The sequence below is a fragment of the Centropristis striata genome, chromosome 8 (genome assembly GCF_030273125.1).
Source record: "Centropristis striata isolate RG_2023a ecotype Rhode Island chromosome 8, C.striata_1.0, whole genome shotgun sequence".
NCBI classification, from domain to species: Eukaryota; Metazoa; Chordata; class Actinopteri; order Perciformes; family Serranidae; genus Centropristis; species Centropristis striata.
In genome coordinates this window covers 26871626-26891411 of record NC_081524.1, presented here as the reverse complement: position 1 = coordinate 26891411, position 19786 = coordinate 26871626, and the positions used below count along the sequence as shown (strand labels likewise).

The following is a 19786-nucleotide window of genomic DNA, read 5'->3' as shown; positions in this document are numbered from 1 at the left end:
AATATATCTGCTGTGAATTGCCAAATATTAGTAAATATATGTTTAAACGGTGGATCATATCAAGTCTAGCATGGTCTTGATTGCAGATACAATCCTATGTATTTTTATTGCATATAACCACAGATGATTTCAGGTCTTAAGCACAATAGGTCTCTATGAAGTAAATTAAATAATATTTTGTGGAACATTTTAATATTGATATTATTGAAAACAAACTCTTCTTATTATGATAACGTCAGCTGAGGTACCATGAGATTTTGTTGAATGTTGTTACACTCAAATCAAGCAGCTACATGAAAACGAAACTACATGTTAACTAAGAAAAACACTGCAGTTTTTATAATATTATTGTTTTTATTATTGTTTGAGTAAAATTGGGGTGAGTGGAACAGAACATATCATTAAGGTTTGAACGGGTCTGCAGATCTCTGAGACTTCATCACTACAGTAGCTGGAGCATGTAACAAGATATCTGATTGGAGCTGGGGAAGAAACAGCATTTTGTTTTCTCTGTGAATAAAAATATTGAATTAAATGACGATAAAGTTAATCTTGATTCTTGAAATCCTGAAGCTTAAGTCGGGAGTGGTGGAGTTGTGAAAAGTTGCTACATTCTATATTTGTGGTATAATACATCAAAAACCAGAGCAATTGTTGTTCGGTTGTACTCGTCTCGCAGTATCTCACTACTTTCTGAACCAGTTCACTCACAAAATTCAAAACATACATTAAGTGGAATTTCTGCACTTCTTAGATCTGATGTTAGGAGGAAACAATCATTTATTTTCAAGGGCTTCTGTGGATGTGGCTTTCGGATCACTTCGTATCCATCGGACAGTTCCGTCTTGTCCAGTTCCTAAAGCAAAAAAACAAAACAATATTGTTTGTGTTGTGTGTTTATCAATCTACTTGTGGTGCCATTCTTCATCTCATTGTGATTGGAGACAGCATGCTATAAAATTACCTGTTTGAGAGCAGGATCACGTGGGATCAGGTAAACATGGAGTTTGAGGTATGGTTTGTTGGGTTTATAGTATATCAACACATCACAGTTTATTTTCATTGGAATGCCAAACCATTTCACCAGGACCATTTTCAGAGAGAAAGTTGTCTCACACAGCTTGACATGGGACAATGTGACCTCAGACACTTTTTCCACAGTAACTCCACAGTCATCTATGTGCAGGACTGCAAACTTGTCTAACAGTGTAGGATCATCTGGACAAAATACAAGCACAGATTAAGGGAGGAGAAAAGGATTACATCAGGGTTTGAACACATGCTGTCAGAAATTTAAAAAGTTGGTGCATTTCATTTTATTTTCTTCATGTTCACTTACCGATGCAGATCCAATGAGGCAGGTACACAACATCTAACTTCCCAGCAATGACTGTGATGTCCATAAGGGGCCCTGCAGGCATGTATTTGATGCTTTCAATCCTCTCCATGTGATACTTCAAGGAGCAGAACTGGAACTTCAAGCTGACCTTTTCCTTACAGACCCAGCGCAAGCCAGAGACACTGCATTCAAAGTTTCCTGCTTCAGACTGCAGGCTAAAACGTGAATGAAAAAAGAGAGTTTGCATATATTCACATGAAGGGACAGAACAGAGTAAATGTAAAGTTAAGAGACTGTCTGTCTTTATTTTATTTGATGCAAAGTGTGGCATTAACATTTAAAATGGCAAAGATTTAGTTTAACTAAATGAGTAACTAAGCTGAATGGTTTCTACAGGTCCAGTGTGCTGTGATGCATTTGGTTGTTATTTTTACCTGTAAGTTGGAGCCTTATCTGTACCGTTCACTTCAGGGTCAAGTTTAGTCCAGTTGCTGAAGACTTGCTGCAACAACCATTTTGATAAATATGAGAATAACTGTCTTTTTGCAACATCACATAGATCAGTGGTTGGCAACCTGCAGCTCCTTAGGCCCTCTGGCTTTGACAAAAAATAATATTATTATGACTAATTTTGACATTCTTCAATTCAAATATGTAGTTTCAAAGCCAATTGAAAAAAAAAACGTTTCGACGCTTAAGTCAAATAAAATTATGTTAGTTATTCTACGTACATCTAGGACCAGGAACCGTATCCCCTAAACTAATCTTGATTTTCACTAGCCAGGTTAGTGATGGATTCAAAATCTCCTGAGATGTTTCTTCAGCTTTTCATTTGCAAGTATTCACTGCATTCTGACATATATGTTACATAATAATAAATGCTTCAATCTGTTGATAATAAAGGTTGCCAGTCCATATGATCAAATTAATGACAAATAAATGAATGACTGTAAGAGATTACCATCATGCTGCCACAACCCTGAAGCTCCAAACTTCCTGAAGGCCCTTGTGAAGAAACATATGAATGTGTTTTAAAATTACACATATGATAACTTTCTATATGTCTTTGCTATGTTAGCACTATGTGCCACTTACATGTAGCGCTGCTTTAATATGAGAGCTATGTGACATCCTGAAAAGCTGTAAAGTGAGGTCTATAGTACTCGGTGATCTACAAAGTAGAGAGCTGTTTAAGTATCAATTTCAGGGGCCTCTGTGGATGTGGCTTTCAAATTACACAAAATATTTTGTCCAAAATTTAAACAGACCACACACTCTCCATACCAAAGTCTTATTATAGCATTGGGGTTTTCATACCTTCGGATCCTGAACTGATTTCAGACAACCTCTGCACCAGATCTCTCCTGTTCATCTCCTCTAAAACCTGCCTGGTCACCTCCACAGACTGCTGGCCGTAGGCCTCCACCATCAGCTCTGCTACTTCACCTCCCTCTGCTGTCTCCATTTGGTATCTTGGGATTCTCAGCAGGTCTTTCTTCCTGCTCTGCAGAAGCCACTTGAATTTCTCGAGCTCCTTGTAACTTAAAGATCTCAGTGTTTCCAAAAGCTTCTCCTGAAGGGACGTCTTGGTTGCTTTCTGATGGATTCAAAGTAAACAGAGGGCATTTATGTAATATCTCTAGTGATTAAACATACATTTATTTACATCAATGTCAGCATTTAAGTCATGTGATTATTGTAACAACTGCTATTAACCACAATCATACATCTAGCCATAGAGTAAGAAATCTCAGTATGTACAGTATGTCCTTGGTCTCAAGAACTGTTCATCCCATCTACTTCACACTTGGCAGGTTTATTGCTGGAGATCCAAAGATGTGCAGTATCAAAGTTGGTGTAATTTGGTAACACAACATGTTCACAATATGAATAAACTGTGAATAAAAAAGCAAACAGCTCTGTGCAGAACGAGTGGGACTTCAGGGTTCTTCAGAGTCAAGTATGCTCTGCTTTACATTTTTTTATTTTTTTATTTTAATTTTGACAAGAGACTAATATGCCAATATGAAAATAAATATGACTGAAACTGCGACTTTGGTGTGTTATCCAGGGGCAGGTATGGTGATTTGGGGGCACAAGGCAAGAAGAAGCAGTACTACTATTAACTGTTAATGGTATAATTATTAATACCCCACAGTAAAAGTCCTGCATTCAAATTTTAATTAACAATGAAGAGTACAAAAGAGACATCATCAGCACAATGTACTGAAATGTACTTTGATTCTAATGCATAACATTTTAGTTTTATAACATATTTTGTGAGTAAAAGTTCCAGCTGCAATTTAACAAATAACATTTCTCTGTTAGGTAAATGTAATATGATAAGTAAAGCTACACAGTACGCAATAATTTAACAGTTGATTTGCATATTTGTCAGAGCTTTGGGAGCCTTTTGTAAGTTAATCAGGATAATGGGTTAGAAAAATAGGAACATAATTCAGTATTTTTCATATGTAAACATCGTATAAGTCTATAGTTGAAGCTCTAGTGTGAAGTACTTAGTATGCGCGATTCTCAAGAAGTCTGCAAGGAGCAATAACCCATGTCTAGTATTCAGCCCATTCCAAATACACATGTTCTGATTTGGCACTGCACTAGATTGGTGAAATCTTATTGTGAGATGACTGAAAAAATACAATACTGTGCACATTACTGTGGCTAAATCCCAACACAGTATGATTCATTATATTAACTTATATACAGGGTTTATCAGTAATTGTGCTTTATTGATTGCCTATAAATCTGTCTTTCATGGTGCCACCAAAAGCACGACTTTGTCTCTGGTTTAAAACCCAGAAAAATAATAATAGTTGTCAACCTGTAAAAATTAAATGAAAGCTGTGTGCCGGACATAACATTACTCACGTTCGTGGACTGCTTCGAGTGAGCTTTCTCTGAGGAGAAAGAACGTTGAAAATTACTTTCTGACAATAAACAACTTTTGTCAGACAAAATAAACATAATAAGAAGGATTAATTGCAAATGAACACTAAATATCCCAATCACACAGAGAGAAAGAGGTTGGACACCATATCATTAACACCCATTAAATCAAAAGTATTCCAATACCAGCTGTACCTCATAATTTGCTCCCAAAATGGCACCAAAATCTCTTCAGTAGTGATATCAATAAAATCATAGAGGATGGATGAAAATCAATGATTTCTGCAGTAAAAGTAATGAATGTGATATTGGTGTTTAAATAACATTTGAACCCAGTTTCACAGGGAACTTTAACATCTACTAATTAAACATTGTGATTGTGTAATGTAGCAGCTTTTGTTTTCTTTCTCTGACCTTTGAGTCCTGAGCTGGTCTCTGACAGCCTCTCTACCAGATCAGGCCTGTTCATGTCCATGAAAACCTCTTTGGTCACCTCCACAGACTGCTGACCACAGGTCTCAAACATCAGCTCCACCAGTGCATTTGCACTGTCTGCCGTATGTCTCCATGAGATGTGTGGAAGCCCCTTCCTGAAGTACGTGAACTGCAGTAACCACTTAAATTTCTCACGATCCTCTTTTCTTAAATCCTTCAGTGTTTTCAAAAGGACCTGTTTCACAACTGCCTGAAAAAAAACAAAGGGTACGTTAAAGCAAATGTATAATTTCTTAGCTGAATGAAAGGCTTATTTATTTGCATTGTGTCAGTGTGAAGACAAAAAATACATTTATATCTCTTCTATCAATTACTTTTACACTGATTTCTTGACAAATACAAAGTACTGTATGTGCATTAACTTATTTAACAACATCAGAGCAAAAGATACTTCGCTTTTTACTTTCACCCTTTAATATCTGTTAACCAGATCAAATATAACATATTTGTATTTCCGTCACAATGGCTTAAAGAAAATGTATATTCTATACTTAACATTTAAGATTTCCATTATAACATCAGTGTTGGATCACATGATGACTAAAGAGCTCAATATTACCAGCGTGAGAACCACCTGATTTTAAACACTTGGTTTAGTTTGTATCATCATTTATAACATTCAAGCTGAGGATGTTTTTTTTAACCTGCATGTATTGACTGAAAAATGTGACTCACTCTTTCCAACAGTGCAGGTCGATGTTCAACAGCGTGTTTCTCTGAGGAGCAAAGACATTTAAAAGGACTCAGAGTTATAATCTAATTAAGCAAATTGGAGTCAACTTGACTAAGCCTCAGTTACTTCACAATATAATAAAACAAATTCAAATTAAATTATAAACACCTTCACAACCTAAAGCATTAAAACACAAAAGACCCGCAATAAATACTACATGCATTAAACTTTCAGTTTTTGTTGTTTGTGTGACTGATGTTGATTTAACAATTTATTTAATTCATTATTTATAGATCCCTGCACCCAGTTTTTTAATATTTTTTTTTTTTTTATACTTTGGCGATGGCAGTGAGTTTGTGCTCAGGCAGATCACCATTTTTATATGAATTGTAAAATGTACTTATTATACATTTATGAGACACATGCTTACGTAATGTGACAGGGTTTTTTTGTTTTCCTTGTCCTACCTTTGAGTCCTGAGCAGTGCTTTGATAATCTCTGCATCATGTCAGTTCTGTTCATTTTCTCTAAAACTTCCCTGATTAACTCCACAGACTGTTTGCCGTAGGTCTGCACCATCAGGTCCACTATTTCTGCTCTTTCTGTGGTGAGTCTCATCATCCATGAGATGTCTGGGAGGTTCCTCTGGTAGAAAATCATCTGCAGGAGCTCTGTGAATTTCTTGAGCTCTTCGTTACTCAAGTCCTTCAGAGTTTCCAATAGCAGCTGTTTAACAGCTGCTATTGTTGCTACCTGAAATGACCAATACAATCATAGGACATATATTTAATGTATTTCTGTGTCTTATTACTGTAAGTGTAGACATGGGTGTTCCTAGTAGTTCACAAAAAGTACTATAAGTAATGATTGCTGTTTTATCGATTACACAAAGTTTATGTTTTTCATGTTTTTTTTTAACCAAAAGATTACCTTCTTCAATTCTTCTTAACTGGTTGTTTTCACAGGCTTTTTACAAACACTGTCACTGAGTCACTGTTGCTCAAAAAACCCCTTTTCATTGCTTCCTGTTGTAAATTTGTTTAATTTTTTGACAAATGTTTTAAAGTGCAATAAATAGACGTTGTGATGGAAACAAGTTTTTCTCTACAGCTGACCTAAAAAAACATTTTTTCATCTCATCCTCAGTGGGAAAAATATCAAATAATTATTATCAGTAAATCCTGAGTTTGGTTTGTATCATTATTTAAAATGATGATGATGATCATTTTCTGTTATATAAAGACAGAGAAATGTGACACGACTCACTCTCTGGATCAGTGCAGGTCGGTGTTCATCTGAGTGTTTCTCTGAGGAGAAAAGAGGCAAAAGTCACAAGTGATTGATGTAACGGCCCACAGGAAACATTCCTATCAGGCAATATTGCTTTGCAAAAATTTACAATGCATAGAATTACACAAAAACCTCCTCAACAGTCATTTTAACCCTTCTCTGAAGATATTTTTTTCTCCATTATAAATGTTTATTATTTATAATGTAAAGAGATCAATCTTATATACACTCATACACATGTGAGACATGATATAGATGATTTTCATGCCAATTTCATCTATATTGCCTTACCTTTGGGTCCTGAGCTGCTGTGTGACAATCTCTGCACCAGATCAGTCCTCTTCATCTCCTTTAAAACCTCCTTGGTCCTCTCCACAGTCTGTTGTCCGTAGGTCTGTATCATTGAAAACACTGTGTCCTGCATGTCTGTTGTCTCCAGCAGCATCCATTGGATGTTTGTAAAGTGTCTGTCAAAGTGAATTTGACTCAGCACCTTCTTGAACTTCTCAAGCTCCTCATCACTCAAAACAGTCAGCGTTTCCAAAAGCAGCTCTGTAAGAGACGCCATCGTGTCCACCTGGTGAATTCAAAGCAAATGTTCATGTTCATTTCATTAATGTAATTTTCTAATTTAACTTATATACAAGTTTTTTTCAAACTACTTATTGAGAAAACCTCACATTAGGGAGACTGTGCTTTGGGTAACATCTTCGTACCTCACCTGGACCTGAGTGTGGAGTATAGGTATAACTTACTGCTGGAATACTGTCAACTGCCCGAGGCTCAGATGGTTCATCTCACCTCACCTGATGTGAAAGATAATGATCTCAGTAGCTTCCAGTGCTTTTCCTTTAGGGTTAATCTCTTAACCAGTAGCCATGACAAGAGATTGTGGAAGCTTAATATCCTTCATTATTGAAGCGGTAAGTTGGTCATCCACTTTAGGGTGAAACTGGAGGCCATAAGTTTTCTTGTGAAAACAACTCGGCAGTTAAACAGTGAGTGAGTACAGCAGTACCGTACCTCCCAACTCCTGTAGAAGTTGGATGCGCCCAAACCGTGGTTCCATTCAGTTCACCACAACTAAGGGAAAAGACTCAAGAAAGACCCGGAGAAGGCGGCTGTCTATTGCACAGACATTGGCAAGTTTACCCAGGCCGGATATATATCCAAACTGTGGAGGTAGATCAGTCAGAGAGGTCTTGGTACAACTCTCACACCTTGGTACACAACAACAGTAACCAAAACTGTTCTTTAACTGCCCATCCAGGCACCAGGCTACGAAAGAATAACATGCTGCTGCTGCAAGGGACCACAGCATCAGGGAAATGCTTTATCAGATCCATCTTTCCTATGATTCATCTGTGAAGACCTGTGTATTAATGGCAGGTGCAGACATCCAGGATGACGTGCTCCAGTATCCAACCAGCTGTGGTTGCTCATCTGCCTACAGAGGCAAGATCTGCCGCTACCAGACAATTCCAGGTCCATTTCACAGTGAAGGTAATGGGATTTGGAATTCAAAATCGCTAGACTATGCCTCAACAACAGATATCATCAATCCCAAACCCATCACTCCTAATATCAGAGTGACAGGATGCAGCCTTAGCTTGAGCATTTGACACCCCAGATGTCATGAGGCAGAACTTTGCAGATCAATTCTGGGTCCATTTTACAAAGAATTACCTGCCCCCTCTTCAAACCCTAAAGAAATGGCAGAATTATTCAGGAAACCTGACCGTACTTTTTAGTCCTAACTCGCAGTGCTCCAAAACTCAGTGGCCACCGGATGGGTCGCCACGACTGTGATACGCCGAGACCGTGGCATCAGACCAGCAGAAGTCCTTGTCAAGGACCAATTTTATACAAGACCAGTCACCTGGGATGACATCCAGGAGACTTAAAGTATTCTCTTGAATGCACATTTGCTTCTCAAATTTGGGTATGGCTGTTGTGAATTCTTCACTTTGCGTAGACTGTGCCAGTTATAATGAATATAAGTAACCATTCACGCCAGAGACATTCTTTAAATACTTTGTTTTCTCTCAATACGGCAGTTCATTCAAGGCTATGTAAGTTTGTCTGTAGCTCTTGTTGCAGCAGATTACAAATCTGAGTTATATTTTTAGCTTTCAATGAAGAGTACTGAATGTTAAGCATAATTACCTGTGGTTATTTTGGCTGAGATGGACCCATTGGAGAGGACATTTATGTCACTCGCAGTATCAGAATTGCAGAATTGTACGTTTCATTTCAGTAAATATAATAATTAGTTATTCACATATTCATCTATGGTAAGAGATATTAGTCATGTATGATATTCATGTACTATTTTCTTTGTGTTCATACCAGGAACTATAATTAATATGTACAGCCTATGGCTGCTTATAATTGTGTTCCTGTTTTAACACAAAGTGAAGAAGTTGAACTCCACCTGGTGACATTACCCAGCTGCTTTTACAGGGTGTAAATTCAACACTTGTACATGTATATTTTTCTTTAGTGACATCAAGGTAATTCAGTTTATCCATTTTTACAATCATTATACTTCTGTTAACAGGTTATTCTAATGTAAATTTGCATTTTAGTTTTCTTGATTTCTTATTTTATTTTCAGTTCCTCAACTTAAAAGTCAGACAGATGTGACATTACTCACTTTCTGTGTCAGTGCAGGCCAATGTTCATCCACAAAGTATTTATCTGAAGAGAAAGGAAATATAACAATTTATTAAATGCCAGGCTTAATAGTAAGACACTGTCATACTATAACTGTTTAAACATTAACATTGCAAGATGAACAGGAAATCTACTCAACAGTAACTTAATAAAAATCAATGACCTGTTTCACCTGATGAAGGCTAACTCTTCTACTGTTAAACTAAATTAAAATAACTACAGCACTATGAGAAAACTTTATTCTTAATCCAAGGAACTAAATTTGTAATTGTGTTATATGTTATTATTGTTGTACATTTTTATAGAGCACATACCTTTTTTCATGGTATTCATACTAAATGCTTCAGCTGATGATCCTGCAGCTGCAACAATGACAATTGTTACTGGAAATAAAAACACCGTGTGTAGCCTTTGTGTGTTTCAAAATCAGAGCCACACAAAAAAGATAATTGAACACATTCATGTGAAATTACATAGACAATATTAGCAAAATCCATATTTGAACATTTATAATACATATGGTAATAAAAACTAAAACAATTTACAAATTAAGTGGAATTTACAGAAAGTCTTTGCTTTGAAGTTTAAATCCAAAACACTCAACTTTTTATTTATTTTTCATAATACACATGTATACTCTGTGTTAAATTAGCGAGTGTTGTGTTTTTGATGTCATGCCGTCCTACATGTTGTTGTTGTTGTTGTTGTTGCTTGATACTAAATGCTGCATGCAATTTTTGTGTCTCTCAGATAAAACATTTAGTAAACATACAAATGTAGCTATAATAATACACTGCCCGGTCAAAAAAAAGATCACACAGTCTCACAACTACTTTACAACATTTATTTCTGTCCAGAGTTGCTTTCATTTTTCACCTTCTCTAGCACATACCAATGATTCTCAATAGGGTTAAGTTCTCGCTTCTGTGGTGACCAGTCCATGTGTGAAAATGATGTCTCATGCTCCCTGAACAACTCTGTCACAATTTGACCCTTCTGAATCAGAGTAACATATTTTCCACAACCACAGGATACATCTTTTGACGTGGTTATTAGAAGCTACTCACTGCATCAGTTAGGGTTAAATAACTTGTTGCCAGCTGAAACATATGAAGCATTGCAGTAATCATCCAACAGAAGTGTTATATTTGGATAATTATAATGGTGTGCACAGTAAATGTAACTTTCCACCTTGCTGGTGATTTAATAATCTTTTTTTTCACAGATTTAAAAGTGCACAGTTTGGGTTTTCAGCTTGCTAACTCATAGATACAGGCCTGTAAGAACAAAACTCACACATTGTGTATAACAAACATCGTGAACAGCTGTTGTTACTATTAACTGGCCAATAGAACTCTGTGTTGATATGTCCATTTTTGTACGGGGGCAGGCCTAGCCCAAGAAGAATAAAATGTAAACTATTACAGTGTTCATGGCTCACTCTAACTGAATTTCTGGGAGAATGATGTTATTCTGAGACCAGAATAACATCATTAGTCTTTACCTGTGACCTAATAAAAGGCCTATGTTGAGATCAGTCTTTCTCTCTGGTGTGTGTTCGCTGTTGGGCTTCCAATCTACGAACCTGAGAGACCTTTACAGAACTACTAACTTACTTTTGCTGATTTAAATCCAGGTGGTGACTTTTTCTGGCCAGGCAGTGTATATTAAGGTGAAATTGTCTTCTTAATCTTACCTTCGTGTCCTGAGCTGGTCTCTGACAGCCTTTGGACCAGATCAGTCCTGTTCATGTTCATGAAAACCTCCTCCGTCACCTCCACAGACTGCTGACCGCACATCTCCACCATCACATCCACCAGTCGGTCTGCCCCGTCAGTCAACTGCAGTTGTCTCCATGAGATGTGTGGAAGGCTCCTCTGGAAATATGTGAACTGCAACGACCACTTGAATTTCTTAAACTCCTTGTTACTCAAATCATTGAGTGTTTTCAGAAGCAGCTCTTTAATAGCTCTTATTTTTGCCACCTGGAGAATTACAAATACATGTATATAGAGAAAATGTTGATTAGATTTATCTTATTTAAGATAACTGAATGTCTTAATGTGTCTTTTTCTACAAGACACAGATACTGATACATTTTGTAAATATCTGTTTGTTAGAGCAGGGAATTATTCTTTTTTTTTTTCCAGTATCTGTAACCTGATTAATGTTTCTCAATTCACTTCTGAACAGTGGTTCAGAGCCTTAACTGTTCCACTTCGTCCCTTCCCTATGAAAGAAACCCACGCATGTGTATGAGGGGCCCTATAAGCCATAATTCATTCTTCCCTCTCACATTCACAATTTTACCTCTCTTTAAATCTTTTTTTTTATGTGAGAGGGAAGAATGAATTATGGCCTATACGGCTCCTCATATTGGTGGACCTATCTGATACTTGTTATTACAGACAAAGCAAAATTTTTATAAAACTAAGCAAAATTATTGTAAAAGTTGTCCAGCAGCAGTTAACCTACTACTTAGTAAAGATTTTTTTAAAAAGACAATAGTAAAGTCTCCATTATCGTGTTGGATAAAATAGCGGCATTTGAAACTGTTGGTGATGATATTTTAATAAGGAGGTTTGAGTGGTGGTTTGGCCTATCTGGGTCAGATTGATTTTCATCTTGCTTCGAAGGAAGTGCTTTTAGTGTTAATGTTGGCGATTTTAGCTTCAAGAAAAAGAAAACTTCTTGTGGGGTTCCCCATGGGTCAATATTGGTTACTGTTTAGTTTGTACTTATAGTCTATGGGCCAGCTAATTAACCCTCTTAAATGATTTGATAGTAATGATATTGTTAAGCTCAGTAATTGATCTCAGCTTCAGTTCTGTGAGAAACATTTGATTTAAATTTGTTTGGTTTACTTTCTCGTCATTAATGTTGATGTGATTGCATGGTTGGACATAACATCACTCACTTTGTGAATCAGTCCAGACAGGTGTTCATCCACAGGTTGTTTTTCTGTGGAGTAAGAAAGGGAATAAAGAGAAAGAAAACATGAGACAAGTGTTAAGGACCAGTTTTATGATTTTAACATGTTTTTGTCTTTATTGTCTTACTTTTGGGTCCTGAGCTGCTGTGTGACAACCTCTGCACCAGATCAGCCTTGTTCATCTTTTTTAAAACCTCCTTGGTCATCTCCACGGACCGTTGGCCGTCAGTCAGCAGCATGGTAAACACCGTGTCCTGCCTATTTGGTGTTTCCAGCAGTCTCCATGGGATGACTGTGTACCTTCTGTCAAAGTCAATTTGACTCAGGAAAAAATACTTGAACTTCTTGAGCTCCCGGTCATTCAAATCTTTCAGTGTTTCCAAAAGCAGCTCTATAATGGACGCCATTATTTCCACCTGGTAAATAGAAGAAAAAATGTTCACAATGCAATTTCTTAGCTAGGATTATTGTAGATTTTCTTTCAATCAATGTCTGTGTTTTAGAAATGTGGATGTTTAGACGTTTTTGAACAACACCAAAGTAAATAACTTTTACTCTCTTTTATAGTGATTTAATTTCTGGTAACAGGTTTATGGCTGCTATTTTGGCTGGTACACAAAAATGTCCCCATCCTCTAGCAGCCACAGATTTTGCCCCAGAAGGCAGAAATATGACATGGAGGTGTGGTACATTATGCGCATGAACATGTCTGCTTGTTTTCATGCCAGTTGGTGAAACGGGGCGTGGATATGGGAGTGGCCTATCGCATAAAGGAGCAAAGCTTCCAAATGATTCACAGACTTTGTTTTGCAGAGAGGTGAGTCATGAGCCAAAAGACGGATGATTAACTGTACATACCAAAAACTAAATAAAAAAGAGTTGTGTTAATTATGTGGCTCGATCAGAGAAAACTGTATAGGAAAAAAAGTTTGTATCATTAATTTTTATTTTCAAGATGAAGATAATTTTTAAAGTCAGGGTGATGTGACAATATTCACTCTCTGGGTGAAAAATAGAAAAACACTTATTAGTACAATTTTTAACATCAGACTTTATGATTTACTAAAGCTACTTGAAGATTTTCCAGTGTTGAATGGTTTTAGGTTATCGAGTATTGACATTTGTCTCCATGTATTGCCGCCTGTTACATTACTTATGTTCTATGATTGTATTTTTTTAAAAAGGTATTTTTTTTAATCTCTAAAGGAAAAACGTGTGTTCATACAGTCAATACAATATGAGCTTCTTAATCACCAGTTGTCTAAATAACAAGACAATATTTGTAAGATGACCTTGTGAATTTTTTAAAAGTTTGACTTATACTCAAACTATAACATTTTCTTCACTTTAGATCATACTCACTTCAAATCTAATCTCAAAAACAGTGGTTATATCAGAGGTACAACCTACGATACCCATGCTTCCCTTTGAATACTTGATATATTTTACTCACCTGCACTTTTTTTTATGAAGTTCTTATACTTTGATCTCTGGAGGTCATTGATAAGACATGGCTCATGTTTGTTCAGATTTTGTGGAAGAGTCGGAGTCCATCCAGAACAGGTGCGATGTTCTCCACTGTGTGGATTAGCTCGACTCTATGTTGACCCACAACAAGCTCTGAGGAAACGAGGGAAAGTAAGAGACAATATGAATCACAAGATAGCTCATTAAAAAAAGTAATAAAAATAAATAAATAATAATAATAAAAATATTATAAAAAAAAAAAAAAGTGGGGGAAACTGAAATGCATCAAACAGTATTTTCTGAAATTAACATTTTAAAACAGTGAATGCTATTGGAAAATCATTTCTAAAGCTCTTAGATTGTATTACGGCACAGAATTCAAAATAGGGCAATGTTCTAGACTTGAACCTCTGCATACCTCTGTTGTCTCACATACATTTAAATTGTAAACTAAATGTTATCTTTCTTTAATAATCAGAGCACCAAATTTGCTGGTAAATAGTAGTAATATTAATAGTCTTATTAATATTGCTATTATTGTATGAGTATATTGGTAGTAGTCATAGAACTCATAGAAGAATTCATAGAATTATTATGATTATTATTAGTATTGTTTTTGTTTGTACAATAATTATAATAATAATATTAGTATTGTTATTAGTAGCAGTAATAGTAATTTTCATGATTATCATTTTTAGTAGTATTAGCAGTAGTATAATAATAATAATAATAATAATAATAATAATAATAGTAGTAGTAGTTTCTGGAAGTAGTAGTTGTAGTAAAATAATTGTTATGATTATTATTATTAGTAGTAGTATTATTAGTGGTAGTAGTAGAAGTAGTTTTGTTATTAGTAGTAGTAATTGTAGTCGTAATAGCTACAGTATTTTTATTAATAATATTATAAGTAGTATTGTTATTATTAGTAATGTTATTATTATTATTATTAGTAGTAGTAGTAGTAGTAGTTTTGGTATTATTAATATTATTAACAGTATTGTTATTATTATTAGTAATGTTATTATTATTAGCAGTAGTAGTAGTAGGAGGAGGAGTATTGTTAATATTATTTTATTAATATTAATAGTATTATTAGTAGTAGTTTTGGTATTATTAATAATATTATTAGCAGTATTGTTATTTTTATTATTAGCAGTATTAGTAGTAGTAATAGTGGTAGTAGTAGTAACTTTCCAGGGCTCTGCAGCATCATTAACATTTTGAGGAACTGGAACAATGTCCTTCCCTCCTGCTGAGGTGAAGACATGATCCACCCACCGCTCTGCTGAGAGGCAGGCTGGATTCTCACGCTGAACACAGTAAATGAATAAGTGAATTTGTTTGTCTTTCCATGCTGACACGTGACTATGTTTGTGTCCATTGTCACTGTGATATAGAAAGGATAGAGTAAACATCTGGTCTGTTTGTAAAATAAAGGACGCACATTTACTTCCGGCAGTTTTAAGCAAATCAACACAGTACCACACCTAGTAAAGGCTGCCTTAAATGCTTAATAAACTTTCTACAAACTTATAGCATACATGACTGCATTAGTTTGCATAATGCATCTGGATCCCTACACGTATATTTCACAGCCTCTGCACGAAAGCGAAAGTAAGAAAGAAGCGGGTTAATTCAAATGTTGTTCACTTTAATTTTAAGTATATTATCAAAGTTATACTACAATTAATCGCCTTCTCGATTGAATGTTGTCAATTGTCTCGAAGTTTTCTGCAAGACTTTAAAGGTGCAATGTCCTCACTCAGTCTGTCAATAACTCCAAAGCCGCCTGATGAGCTCCGGTTTCAAGTTCTCATTTTACAGCTTCTCCAACATGTCTACTAAATACTTCTTATGGTTTTGGGAGCCATTTCTCACCAAGATATCCCGGACTATCGTGCCATTTTTCTCTCCAGATCAGATCAAGGAAAACGCCCAGATTTTACTTTAATGTTACATCCATATACTGTATGGGTTACACATCGTACAAAATAAGAAAGAAAAAAAAAGATCGCCGCGTTTGAAAGGGAAGATGGTGCCTTCAGATGCAGTCGGACATGTTATGCTCAACGTAGATATATATAAATATATACACAAACACACAAGTATTTTCTACATGAATAGTTTAGTCTATAAAATGTTTATTTTTATGTGAAAAAATAGCATTTACAATTTCTCAAAGCCCACAGTGATGACATTATTGGCTTGTTTGATCTGACTGACAGACCAAAAATTAAAGATTTTTAATTTACTGTCACTCATGACAAATAAAAGCAGCAAACCGTCTTGTTTGTGGAGCTGTACCCTGAAAAAATAACATAAACTAAAATAAATGAAATAAAGCAGCAAATAAAACACACTGTGTTTTAAAAGTTAAGACCCAGAGAAGCTAAAACAATGTGAACTGAAAATTCATTCATTATGCTATACATAATAATAATACATTGTCAAATGGCATTTTATCTTTTGTGCATTTCATCTCAAATATGTTTTTATCAGGAAACCAACAGTTCACTTAAAATGACAAACAACCTCTTCTGTTTCTGTACATATTCACTTTTCTTTTGGAATTAGCATGATTTTTGTATTGTGCTTTGAAACGGCACTCTTTTTTTACTCAGCATCAGAATCTTTCAGCATATACTGACATAAATGAACAGTCAAACCTACAGGTACAGTTAAAACTCATGGATAGTGATGATCAAGCATGTTTAAATTTAGATAAAATCCCAAGGTTAAAAATAAGACTCATTGTATTTATTTTTTGTTGGGTAAAAACATTACATGTCTGGTGAGAACCTTCACTTATTCCTTACATGATTGTCTCATAAAATGTGCTAAGTCAGGTTTCAAACCTTACATGAAAAATCATCTCATTAAAAATGTATCTCCCCACTCCATATGAATTTAAATTCATTTAACTGTCAAATTAAGGGCAGCAGCTCTGTTTGAACATAAAACATTTTTAAAAAGCAATTTTTAATTTTTTTTTTTTAGAAAACTCAATGGAATCATAAAATGTACATCAATGTTTTTTGTTGAGGTAGGCTGTAATCTAAATTGTTACCTTCACATATAGACCAAACATAGTGTAAATACTGGAGTTAGAGTGTATTCTTTTGTACGCTAATGGAATATCTACTAATATGTATCTGTAGGCACTGGGGAGCAAGATGTGAAGTTATGGAATAAGGGATAAAGGGTTTACAATACAACAATAGAATTTCCCACTTAGACTCTAGTTATCTTTAATTCAGTGGCACAGGTTGGATTCCAGCCCTGGCTTGGCAGGGACAACTCACAGTGCTTTAGATTACAGCCCATATACTCTGTAGATATCTTGTAGCTGACTAAAACAAGAGCAAAAGTACTAACACCTGTAATAATAGAATAGGTACCCAGAAAATTATATATATATTTTTTACTTTAAAAAATAATATCTGGTTCCCCAGAGCCAGTAACTACTATGTACTTACTTACTATGAAATTGTACATCATAAATAGGAAAAATGACACATAACTGCAGACCAAATGTAATAACAATTGTCTGTTATGGAGAGAGGGCTGCACGGTGGTGAAGTGGTTAGCACTCTTGCCTAACAGCAAGAGGGTCACCTGTTGAGCGGCTCTTCTGTGTGGAGTTTGCATGTTCTCCCTGTGTCAGCTTGGGTTCTCACCGGGTACTCCAGCTTCCTCCCACAGTCCAAAAGCCTACACTTACTGTAGGTTTAATTGGTGACTCTAAATTGCCCCTAGGTGTGATTAAGAGCGTGATTGTCTGTCTCTATTGCCCCATTCATAGTGTGGTCCCGCAAATGTCCCGCAATATTGCTAGACACATCTGTGCCAGCTTTTCGCCTTAGGGCGTTCATAGTGATCCAGCGGAGGCGTGATATTCTGCCCCTTCATAGTGCAGTCCAGCGTCGCGGAACGAGATGGGTGGATAGTGACATGCGACAGAGCAGCAGCAGCACAGTGCTAATAGGCAGCACAGATAGCAGATAGCATAGTATGTATGTGCTGCAGCAGTATGTGTTTAGTTAGCGACCTCCGTTTGTTTACAACGAGTACCAGACACTCTGCACAGTTAGCAATGCTGGCTTGTTTACAATCAGCGGTGGACACCATGTGTACAGTTAGCATGCCGGTTTGTTTACAATTCCAACAGTCCCACCAATTTTCCGCCTCTGTGGCTACCTCTGGAGGCGGAAAATTGGTGGGATCATTTGATCCCGGCATCCTGCTTCTGGCACGTTCATAGTGGAGGTGAGACGTTACAGAGCCGTAAATGTCCCGGCATCAAACGACACTCTGAAAGGGGCTATTGTGTCAGTCCTGTGATAGTTTGGTGTCCTGTCCAGGGGGCACCTCGCCTCTCGCCCAATGTCAGCTGGGATCGGCTTCAGCCTAGTGCCGATAAGCGGTTAAGGATAATGAATGAATGAATGAATGAATGAATGAATGTTATAGCGTCACCAAAAAGGATTCCACTACATCATTCACTTCTCAAGCTCCTGAATGAGAAGTGGCACATTTTTCACGAGGATTTTGTAGAAAATGTCTTTGCAGATTTCACCGGCTTTCAGGGGACCAGAGTAGAGCGCCCTCATCTTGTCCTCATCTGTAGGTATCGCACGGATTTCTGCATAAACCCCTTGTTGGAAGACTTTTTTGTGGAGGAGATCATCCAAAATGGCTGAAAGGTTGCTCACTCTCTCGATCAGTTCCACTCGATGTTTATCCACAAAGTGCTCTCCTGAGGCTTAAGGAGGAGAAAAATGAAGTGACTTAATAATATCTGGTTTCTTTAAAAACAAAAACACCAGAAACAGCTGTCATGCTCAAATGGTTTGTTGCTGTTTGAGTTGGACCTTTAATTTAAAACTGAATTGGCTAAATCTCAAGATACACCACACTGATTTCCAAAACGTTGGGATGTTGTCTAGAGCATTACACTTTTGTTAACATTGGGAGACAGGGTTTATGCGCTGCATTCATGTTGTTTCGGAATAATCGGAAAAATGTGTTCCCCATCGTCCCGGTCATCTCAAGGAAAAGTTTATCTTGAAATAAATCTAGCAACAAACTGCCTTCTAAAGGGTAAGTAGAAATAATATAATCAGTACATAATAATATATATAATCGTCTAAACAGGTGAGCTTTACTTTTGTTTAATCAACTTAACATATGTTTTTTTATCTAATTCATTTTGTGATTTTTTTTTCCAGCTTAAAATAGCAATTGAAAATAACTTATTCCATCTAAGAACCATAATTCCCTCCTTTCACCAGAGCAGAGTTATTCCACTCAGTTCTTCTGAAAATAATTTCAAATGTCTTACCTTGTACGGGACTTGTGCTTTGGTATGCTTCTGTCAAAAACGAGAGAGATAAGAAAATATGACATTTGGTTTACCAGTGATGCATAATCCATTACAACTGAAAATAATTGAACTTACCTTTTAGGATTTTACGAGTCCATACAGGAAGCTCATTTTCCCGTTTCAGCTGGAGTTCCAAGTCTTTGTCTGGATTCTGAATATACAATTCATAGAAGTTGGGCTCCATGCTTTCATATATGAGCTGTAATGTCTGTGAAGGAATAAAAATATAAATGAGGGAAAGAAGTTAGACTGACTGAGAGTGTGCCATATATTTTCCTATTCTTCATGGTTTCAAATGAGGTTGAGTGAGGCAATATTGTTACTTATGTTGTTGAATATCAGAAAAATGACGAGGGCACAAATAAGACATACATTATTTTTTTTAATTTAATTTAAAATAATCATGCGTGGGGTGGTCCGTAGCGTAGTGGTTTACACAGGCGCCCCATGTATAGAGGCTACAGTCCTCGCTGCGGTGGAGCCGGGTTCGAATCCAGCCTGAGCTCCCTTTACAGCATGTCCTCCCCTCTGTCACCCCCTTTCTATCTGTCTCTCACTTTCAATAAAGCATGTAAAAATGCCCAAAAAATAATCTAAAAAAAAAATAATAATCATGCGTTAGTA

The 19786-nt window shown here is 36.3% G+C and overlaps 1 protein-coding gene across 4 annotated transcripts in view; it reads right to left on the bottom strand.

The window, feature by feature from the left end:
* Positions 1 to 19786, bottom strand: part of LOC131976321 (uncharacterized) — a 55677-nt gene that overhangs the window by 4991 nt on the left and 30900 nt on the right. Inside the window, exons 34-37 of one of the 4 annotated variants that reach the window (XR_009394787.1) lie at positions 19238 to 19370; positions 19121 to 19150; positions 13763 to 13929; positions 12614 to 12725 (exon numbers count right to left, since the gene is read on the bottom strand). Coding sequence is in view for 3 of the 4 variants with exons in the window: in XM_059339294.1 (XP_059195277.1) it covers positions 728 to 856; positions 965 to 1218; positions 1340 to 1554 (598 nt within the window). In the remaining variant the exon portion in view is untranslated. Of the gene's footprint in view, positions 1 to 727; positions 857 to 964; positions 1219 to 1339; positions 1555 to 12613; positions 12726 to 13762; positions 13930 to 15784; positions 18542 to 19120; positions 19151 to 19237; positions 19371 to 19678; positions 19756 to 19786 lie in introns of those variants that run through there. The other 3 variants (XM_059339294.1, XM_059339295.1, XM_059339296.1) reach the window with 3 other exon arrangements.